The following is a 10,866-nucleotide window of genomic DNA, read 5'->3' on the forward strand; positions in this document are numbered from 1 at the left end:
TAAAAATATACAAGGTCGAAACAAAATATTTACATAATGTATATTATATCCATTGTAGTACCAACACATTATCGTAAAAATACATGTATGTGTATATTTTTCCTTTTATTAATGGCTAGATATCATCAAAAGTCATATACATATATACCTTTGGTCCGGTCCGATTTATGGCGGTTTTTTCTTTGTTGAAACCATAACCGAACCGATGAACCCGGTTTTTCAAAACTTGAATTGTGAGACCAGACTTTAGTAACTCAATCCGACCAAACCAATCCATACACCCCGGATTGGTCCGGTTTTTACGGTTTGACGGTTTGATGAACAACCCTACTAGTTTTACATATACAAATGGGCCTTGCATAAATTGGGTCTAAAACATACATGGGCCTTTTTAGTGTAACACTAAGAATCGGGGGGACTTGCGGGTGCTCAGCCCCTCCAACAAGTCACATTTTATCCCGGTAGGTACGACCCAACAAAGCCTCCCCATTCACCTAAAAAAAATAAGTTTTACCCCTCATAATCGAGTAATAGAATTAAACAACCGTTTTCTTCTAATATATTGCTTTTTAGTGCCGGTGGTTCATCTTCTCCGGTTAGTCACGTGTTAATCTTTTATTATTAAATCGAGACTATATAGATCTTATCAAGGTCATCCTATTATGACACTGATATTTTAATTAATGTTATAAATCTGACTTGTTTTGAAAAATTATATATAGATCAGGTAAAGGTATATATATACAACAGTGACCTTTAGAAGACAACTCATAGTTTAATTTATAGTGAGGAGAATTCTTGTTGTCGTACTTTCTAATATAATGAGGTTATGAATTTTTCTGTATAAAACTTTTACATTGTATGTCAAAAGTCTACCTTCTAAATCTTATGATAAAAGTACAAGTGTACAACTAGTTTAAACACGCTAAATAAGAGCTCATAGCACAACCATAGAGGTATTAAGTTGTAGTGTACAAATGAGGTTGAATTATTAGACAAAATGTTTAGATTATTCTCTTAAAACGAAAGAATGTATGATATGAACATGATATTCGTCACACGTATATTAAGAAATCCGGCCTCCGCTAATCCAAAATTCTAGCTCCGCCTCTGCTAAGAATGAACCTATCTATACTACCTATTAAAGACTTCAAGAGGAATATCGCGTGAAAAGACAAAGGTTCTGGTTAGGCCTGTTAAAGACTTCAATCGACCCGGAGTATACACGGCAAATATAGTGTACAGAGAAGTATTACACGATTCGTAATTTCTATATGTAGGTCCTTTAAACTTTACATTTGGAATTATTGTTTTTTTAACTATCTCAAAGTCGTTTCATTTCGACTAACTAATGTGAATTTTGTTTTGTCTTTTGAGTGATATTATTCGTCTGCATTGTGTTGAGTTGAACCGGTTATGTTATTGAAACAAGGATCTGGTTTCTGCATGGGTTTTTCAATACATATTTAATTTTACATCTAAGTTGCAGCTTGCGTATACAAATATTTGTTGGAGATTTTAATTCCTACTATTTTTAAATTAACATTGGTCGTTGTTGCATCTACGTTACCATCATATGCTATTATTTAATTGATTGTCCACGCTTGATTTTATTTGTTAATCACGACATAACAAGGCTTTACCATGGTATCCCGCCGCAACGCGCGGGTACCATGCTAGTTTAATTTTTATATTTTTTTTTCCAATTTTTTCTATTGTATAGATGATGTGTATTTTCTAGTCTTAAATTTATAAACACGAAATACCTAGCTACTGACTACTACACACTTGCAGGCAGTGAACCCGTTCGTATGCAATATAGTTGACTTCGTAAACCGAGGTCGAACACAAGGACTTTGTAAGCAATTGTTACAATAAAGTGATTCAAATTAAAAAGGGGTTTTGTGGCCGAATTGCCACTTTGCAAAAGTTAGTAAGAAAAGTCAGTAATCCCGTAGGATTAATCGCAAGAGAATATTTGGTTGTTGAATCTTAACAAAGATTTAAAAGGAACACCTACTTGGATCAGCTCACATGCCAATCATCGGGTCTAAATATTACTTGCATTTGTTGAACGACTTAGAAGGTAGACAAGATGAACTCCCGTTATACTTGAAACTTTAATTGCTTTAGATATGATTATTGCCCCCGCACTTAATTTCTACTCAAAACAATTAAGCATTAAGAACCTAAGTTGATTTTATGATTTAATCTTTAAAAGCTCTCTCCCGAACTGCTTATTCGCCTAATCAGATCCCTCTATCATAATCGTTGACTCACTCGAAATGAATTTAACTGTTTAAAATCTTTATCGTTGGTTTCTTCCGAACTCCAACGATTTTAGGTTAATTATAGACCGATTAACCGTTTCATAAATCAATTGACAATGACATAGATTTCTTCCAAACATCTAATTACGATTATCAATCAATAAATATAAAAGATAAAAACAATATTTAAACTCAAATAAATATGGATTTTCGATTAAATATATAAACCTTGTCCAACGATTGCAAGTAACATTCAAAACGACCCTATGACATGTTTACTACCCAAGCGGGTGTTGAAGGATTTAGCTACTCATAATGAAAAGATAAAAACAAACAATAATATATGAAGACATAATGTACCGAATGTAGAAATCGTTCCAAGAATGACTAAAAATCTAATACGGAATGATGAAAATAATCCAATCGTAATCTTGATCTTCAAGGATGAATAGACCGATGAAAACCCTCCTCTAAAGATGCAAAAATCGGCTAGAGAAAGTAAGGTTAGGATTTTGGAATGATTAAGCATGCTATATATATGTTTCCAAAACTTTGCCCAGATTCGGACCTAGTTGTGGGGCAACTAGGTCTAGCATCGCATTGACTTGTTGACTTCCAATGATTTAAAGCTAAAGGTGTTGCGAGGCAACTACATAAGTTGCGGGGCAACGATTCTTCTCTGTTTTCCTATTGCGGGGCAACTTCCCACTTTCCAGGTTTGACTTTCATTGACTTTCTGCTATCTTCAACCAAACGCTTCATGAATCATCTGTTAGCACTTATTTCACCTCAATAATGTCGTTTTCTCCAGATTTACGCTTACCTGTCAGTAGCCTGAAACACTAACAAATACCATAAATGCACCAAATGTATACAAAAACGACTTATAAACCATGTTAAAACAACTATATACATTATGGGAAATGGGTATAAAATATGACATATCAATAAAATGAATTCTTTATATAACAACTAGTGTTGTATCGGCTATTGACTAATAAAACAACCGGAAATAAACTCGAACGTGGACCATGAACTTCAACATGACAATAGCTACCACCATACCAACGAAAATACATAGTTACACAATGCATCATAAATCTTAAAACATAAGAATTTAGTGGCAAAATACAAAATTGAAAAGATTGGTGGAAGAAAGAAATAAAAAACTAAAAACGTTGATAGATAAAGTTTTACTTAGAATATGCCCAAAAACTGAAGTTGTGTTGCATCTTTTAGAGTACATTTGTATATTATTCAGATGAATGAATGGATAACGGGGAGCTAAGCCCAAAAAGTTCTATTAAAAAAAACTCGTGAATTAATTCTGAAACCTTAGAGATTAACAAAAATCAACTGTAACAAATTTAATGATGTCAACTTAACTAAGATTCCTAGCAAGCATTTGTCCAATGATTATGAACCTCCATTTGTATGCCGCCAAGAAGATGATTGATCAGAACCTACTCTCTAGTATGCCAACAAAGAACCAGTTGGGAATGGGTGTAAAGTTGGTCGAAAGCTACATGCCTGGATATGTGCTGAGTGAGCATCCCAAGAGCTCAAAACATCCTAACAAATTATTTCCATTCACCCAGCCACCTATCTCCAATCTGACCTTCTATGGTTTTCATACACATGTTCAACAAAACTAGGTTGATTCAAAGCTAAATCAATTATTAACTCGCAAGTGTTATTAACTTGATAAAGTTTACCCAGTAAAAAACTTAGGATGTTGATATGAACACATCAACCTGCACTCATATTTCACAAACTATAATTTCTGCCTAGTTTGGCATAAAAATGGAGAAAGTGACTCTACATCCTACAAGCATGATTATATCAAAAAATGGAGAAATGGATTAACTTAAGGATAAAAAGGAAAAGAAATTTCCTTCTGAATCACCTCAAAAAAGAAAGGAAAAGTACGTCTTGAATCAAAAATAACTACAACTTTCCACACTTTTCCTCTCTTTTCATTTTCTTTCCATGCCATTTTTTTCCTTCCCAATCCTTTCCTCCCCCTTCTTAAAATACAGTTTATTTTTTTCCTCTCCACTCATTTCCTTCCCCGTTAATAAAAAACTTAACAATACAGTCCCAGGTAATGTATAACTATAACTATAAGTCTATAATGGTTCTCAATAGTTGCGATAACTAACAACAAAAATTGGCTTTCAGCAGCTGCATTAACCAGAACAAAAGTGCAGAAATTAGCTCTACCGCGTACAAGCACAACACCATCCAGCCAACTATTTCCATTCTAGCCATCCTACCTTCTGCAGTCTTAATATTTTTGTTAAATAATACCATATTGGTTAAAATCAAAATGTGTTTCCCTATTAAATATGAATTGGCTAAATGAAATCTCGGGTCCTTTATGTAATTGGTTATATTGGGAGGCCATACTTCTTCATTGTCAGTGTAAACCTGCCAAACCATGCTCTAGGTGACTGTTTCAACCCATACATCGACGATGAATGGAAAAATGGAAGGTTAATATGTTTACCAAACACACACAATTGACAAAGTTCTTAGTATTCAAACTAGACAATGGAGACTTGTTCTTCAAAATGTCGAAAATCTAAAATGTAGATTTGTTTTATATCTAAATTTATAACTATATATTTGTGTTTATTACATCTTGTGAGCTGATTTTTACTATACCCCTATATTTCTTTTTCCCATTTATGGTAGCCTTAGCTAATCAAATATAATAGTTGTTCTTGATGTAATATGTCTATTATGCCTACATATCTTTTTCTAATTTATGACTTTTATCGAATATCAAAAAGTAAACAAATATAATAAAGCTACTCTTGATCACCCGAACCAGATTTTGTTGAAACCGAGTTATCATCCATACCTATGGGACTAGCTTTTTTTTTAATGGTAGATTCACTACTTTCATCCATAATAAAATCCAGGGAGGCATGATAGCTTAGTGATGACCGATGTTAAAACTTTTTGTCTATTATCATATATAAGCTTAGTGATGACCGATGTTAAAACTTTTTGTCTATTATCATATATAATCCGAAGGAAAGTCATCAATCAGATCTCAAACTTGTTAATGTGATCGAAGTGGGTATCTAGGGTTATTGTTGGCGGTAGATATTCCTTGATCAATATATAGGACAGAGTTGAATGTATCGTTTCTAGGGGATGAAAAAAGGAACACAAAATATCAAAGGAACAAGGTTGACTGCCGACGAAATCGACGGGAGGCCAGATCGGCCGGAAAGTGGTCGGATTTCAAAGGGAGCGTACCTTTTTCTAGCAATACTATGTTCGTGCTTGTGCCTTGTTGAATCTACCAGCAATATTTGAAAAGTTTAGTGTTGTTGAAAGTTGAATAAAGTGAAAAATGAAATTGGTGTAATGAAGCTTTTAATCAAGGCTTTGTAAAATAGGAATATGAAGCATAAAAGTTTATACGAAGTGATGAAAGGTCAAATAACTTTGAGGGCATATTTGTCAACTCATAAATTTTCAACAAGTCAAAGTAAAATAATCCACGTAAATATCACCTGTCTTATTATTATTACCCTCACAAACTCCATCACTGACACAGCATTACAACCAAGTAGAAAATTGATAGCCATTCACATAACTGCTCCAATTGAATCAACACAAACCATCAACATAAACCAACAATCAACACTGTATAGCATAACAGCAACCTAATCTGTCCGGCTTATAGTTACAGAAACGCACAATGTTGTGTTGCATCAGGTAATCGACCCATAGCATTTTGAGAGTCTGCACATACCTCATTTATGTAATAAAAACAGGTCAAGATTTACAGTGGATCAACTATACACACCTCACCATTAATCTACACGCATAAGTAATAATTCTTATCGTAATGAATCATCAACAGCATATTCCAAAACATTAATACCATTAACAACACACATAATAACCACTGGCAAACAACACATCAGTTGAAAATAAACTTTACATTCCACACAATAGCAATGGGTTCATATTTGAGTTTCATCCCAAAAAGACATAACACCTTGAAAACTAATAAAAACAGATAAAGAGGTCCACAAGGTGAAGACTACACAAACCCTCCACCAGAAACCGAATCGTCACATTACTAGTTTATTTAAAACAGCAAACTAAGCACGTTCTCCGCGGATACGCCTAGCCAATTGGATGTCCTTGGGCATGATTGTGACCCGCTTCGCATGGATAGCACACAAGTTCGTATCCTCGAAGAGACCCACAAGGTATGCTTCTGCCGCCTCCTGGAGTGCCAACACGGCGTGGCTCTGGAACCTCAGATCAGTCTACAAACAACACAAAACACGTTTCGACATTAGCAGTTAATTCTCGCAAAATGGACAGTTAAGCAATTAGACATTGGCAGACTTCTAACCCTAACTTCTGGTAATTAAATTATACATTTTTTTACAATTTTTTTCTTAAAAAAAAAGCGACATAATGTTGTTTATTCACCATTCCATATACAGTGGTATGTTTTCATAGCTCTGGGCAATTACATAAATATGACTGATTTAATTGACATATAATAGATAAAAATTAATAATTGAATACGAAAGCTAGGGTAACGCTATTTACATAAATCAAAAAAAAATTATAAATATCAATATTATACATGTATATATTTATTTATTTTGTAAAAAAAAAAAAAGCAAGAAAATAAATAGAAGATACCTTGAAATCCTGGGCAATTTCACGAACAAGCCTCTGGAATGGCAATTTGCGAATCAGCAATTCAGTACTCTTCTGGTACTTACGGATTTCACTGCATAATCATCAATTATTATTACTTACTGTTAGGTCTAACTACATTATTAATCCATAATAATAATATAAATCAATAACAATAATAATTCATATTTCATAGTCCGTATAAATAGATATTAAAATAAATGGTATATATAATAAAATAAAATGATAAACTGACCGGAGAGCGACGGTTCCGGGACGGTAACGATGAGGCTTCTTCACTCCTCCGGTTGTCGGAGCTGATTTCCTTGCAGCCTAATTATTTAATTAATTATTATCATAAACAAAAATAAATAAAATCAATACCAAAACTATACATACATAGATTCATAAATCTATATCCATATTATTATATATAATATTATATAATAAATGAATCTATATCTATATTATTTATATTATATAAATATGAAAAATAATTGAAAAAAATATACCTTAGTAGCAAGTTGCTTCCTGGGAGCCTTACCACCAGTAGATTTACGAGCTGTTTGTTTCGTACGAGCCATTTCTTTTTTAAAATTAAATCTGTAATTTTAACGAAAAACAAAATATAATAATTAAAAATTAAACAGGCTAATAGATCAGAAAAACACTATTATTACAATTTATATAACTATTTATATTAATATTTTATTTAATAATTGAAAATAGAAATAGAAAAGGAGGATTTACCGGAGGATTAGGGGAAAAGGTTTGAATGGAAATTGGTGAGTGGGTATATATATAAACAGTGAATGTGAATGAATACGTGTTTGTTTCGGTTTCAAATGGGTGAGAGAGATTTTTGGATCCGTGTGGTTGTATCTGATTGGTCGAGCGTATTGTGATGGACGGCTGTGATTGATTTAGAGGGAGTGATACGGATTGGGATGGGGAATTTTGTGTTTCTTTTGACTCGGTGGATTTGTGTTTCTTTTGTGTGAGAATTTAGAAACTGAGTCAGGGAGTCCGACTCGGGTGACTATATGTGTTGACTTAACTCGTGCTTCTGTTCTTTTTGTTTTACTTCAGGAGGTCACTCAAATATCCAATATTCGATTGGAGGGTAGGGTAGGGTAGGGTAGGGTTTCTTCTCTTTCTTTTTTTGGTCTGTTTTTATAATTTTTAATTTTTTCATTTTTTTAAATAAAAATTATATGGATTATGTGTTGAAATCGGATGAATACGGTACAGACGTTGCTTTATCCAATCTTAATTGGTTATCATCTGACGCATATGAGAATGATATGGATTTAATGTTCGGCGATCTAAAAGATACGTAGTGTTAGTTAGATACGGTACGGGCGTAACTTTTAACTCTCAAGACTTCATCCTTATAATGGTTATTACAGTTATCACCCTTATCTTGATTCTCACTTGATTTGGATTGAATATAATTTTTCAATTACATATTTCTTTCGAAAACCAACTGGATAAAAATATTAATCTAGTAAGCTCGTGATTGGTTTTAAATGGTTATGGATATTCCAAACCCATTATGTTAGGTATAGTTGTATATTTGTACAGTATTGAACATATACATAAATTTAAGATGAAATTAATTTCTAAGTTTTTAACATAAATTTGAACTATCTAAAATATATCTCTATCTTATTTACTAATTTTATATATCATTAACTGATATACTTATAATAATATATTTAATGAAACAATTTACCAGGGGTGTTCATCAAACCATCAAAACCGGACCAAACCAGGATACTTGGATTGGTTTGGTTGGATTGAGTTGTTAAAGCCTGGTATGACATTTTAATTTTTGAAAGGCCGAGTTCCTAGGTCCGGTTACGGTTTGAGCAAAACGTAAACCTTCAAAAACCGGACCGGACCAAAAGATATATATGTATATATATAATATATTTACTTCACATATTTATCAACTTTTACCAAAGATATTCTACTTACATATTTTAGTATTATGCGCAATATATTATCAGGTATTTTAGTTCAGATATATTATATAAAAAAAAATTGGGAGACAATATAAGATATTCTAATAAACATTTATTTATATTATATAAATATATTTTTTCTTTCATTCTTTCCTATTTTTAGTTAATCCTTTTATTTTTTTCCATCTTCATTACTCCACTATTTTCCACTCAAAGATCAAAATTATAAGATTCGAGTCCTTCATCATCTTTAAAAGCTCAAATTTACTACTACATAACCTTCAAAGAAGCAAATTTACCACTCGAAATATATGAAAAGACCAAATTTACGATTGATTTTTTTGAAAGACTATTATTTGTCACTAAACAAAGTTATAAGTATAAATTGCTATAAACAAAAAAATATAAGAATAGGTAAATTTATCATCAACATTTTCCACGTACCAAATGATCCAATCACTTGAAAACTATTGTTATATATTTCAAATCTCGTACATATATCCCGTAACACATGTACACACTCTAAAATATGCGAGACTCTTATGAAACAATATATATTATGCTCACAATTTAATAAAATTAATAAGTTATGAAAATGACTAACTAAAAAGATGAGGTTAGTTACTTTAGACATCGTTCATATTAATCATAGATGGATCTAAGGTGTATTGATTTAAAATTTTTGTTTGTGTGTAGGTATATAATTTTACAGAGTATTCAAAAGTTCACGTTGTTTATTTTATATCTTAAAGCGTGATTTAGAACATAAACGGACAATAATAATATTTATTATCAATGTATGAAATCTAAAATATTTTTTTTTTCTCTTTTTAAAAAGTGGCAAATATTATTTAGTGGCAAAATTGGGCTTAAATTTGTTCTTCTAATATATTTTGAATGACAAATTTGCTCTTTAAACCTTGGTGTTTTTTTTTTTCACACTTGTCTTTTTTCAACTAATATACTGAAACCAAAGTTTTTAGTTAACATATAAAGTCACATATTATTAGTAACAAAACATAATCACTATATTTGAATGTTCGCAACACTCAGAATGAAACTAATAAATATATATTTAAAACAAACCTTTTAATGACTAATACTTTTTAACTAAGCCATTAAAGGTTTAACAAATGCACTAAAATACGCACTTTACTAGTATTATACTATATTATTACATATTTTATATTATATATAAAAGTTTTTTTTACACTTGCGAGTTTCATCGAGTTATGTATTAGGCTCATACTCAATTAATAAACGAGTCAACTCGAATTCGACTTGAACTTGTATAGGCTAAGTCCAAACAAGTCTTTTTATCTCAAATCCGAATAATTCACAAACAGGCTTTAATATGTGTATCTTTTTCTTGTTAGTCACCCATTTCTCTCTAAGTTTAAAAATATAAAATTGTTTATATCTCACATCTAGATATTGATATTAGAGATTGGATATTATATATACACTAAAAAGTAATATGCAATGTACAAGTTTTTTAAGCATGAAATGTACAAGTTGCTATAACACATACTAACACATACTAAAATTTATATCTTTTAAAATTTACCAGACATCAAAGTTTTCATTTTTTTTGACACTAAACTTTTACACTTCCATGTTTTCATCAAACAACTTTCACACAGTTACGGTTTTACTTTTAAACATTTGATTTTTGATTATTTTCATCCGTCTTCTATATGTAATGTTTTTAATATATAATAATTTTTTTATCATTGCTATGCCTTATATTCATGTAACATTTAATATATTAATATATTTATTATTTATGTTTTTATGCATCTTATTTACTTTTTACATTTTTTGATGTTACTGTTACACGTTTAGTTGTCTTTTATTGAATCTTTGAGCTTTTACCCTACATCAAAAAAATTTTATTTTCATTTTCATAACATTAAAATTCTGGGTTCTCATTTTTCATCAATCAA

General features: G+C 31.4%; 1 protein-coding gene across 1 annotated transcript; it reads right to left on the reverse strand.

The window, feature by feature from the left end:
• Positions 1–6,213: 6,213 nt before the first annotated feature.
• Positions 6,214–7,807, reverse strand: LOC122606663 (histone H3.3). Its single transcript, XM_043779502.1, has 5 exons — positions 7,704–7,807; positions 7,466–7,556; positions 7,210–7,286; positions 6,957–7,047; positions 6,214–6,568 (listed from the first exon to the last, which is right to left on the reverse strand). Exons 2-5 carry the CDS (start codon positions 7,535–7,537, stop codon positions 6,398–6,400), a joined length of 411 nt encoding a protein of 136 aa, XP_043635437.1. The 5' UTR covers positions 7,538–7,556; positions 7,704–7,807; the 3' UTR covers positions 6,214–6,397.
• Positions 7,808–10,866: the final 3,059 nt, after the last annotated feature.

Source organism: Erigeron canadensis, chromosome 7 (assembly GCF_010389155.1).
Source record: "Erigeron canadensis isolate Cc75 chromosome 7, C_canadensis_v1, whole genome shotgun sequence".
Classification (NCBI taxonomy): domain Eukaryota; kingdom Viridiplantae; phylum Streptophyta; class Magnoliopsida; order Asterales; family Asteraceae; genus Erigeron; species Erigeron canadensis.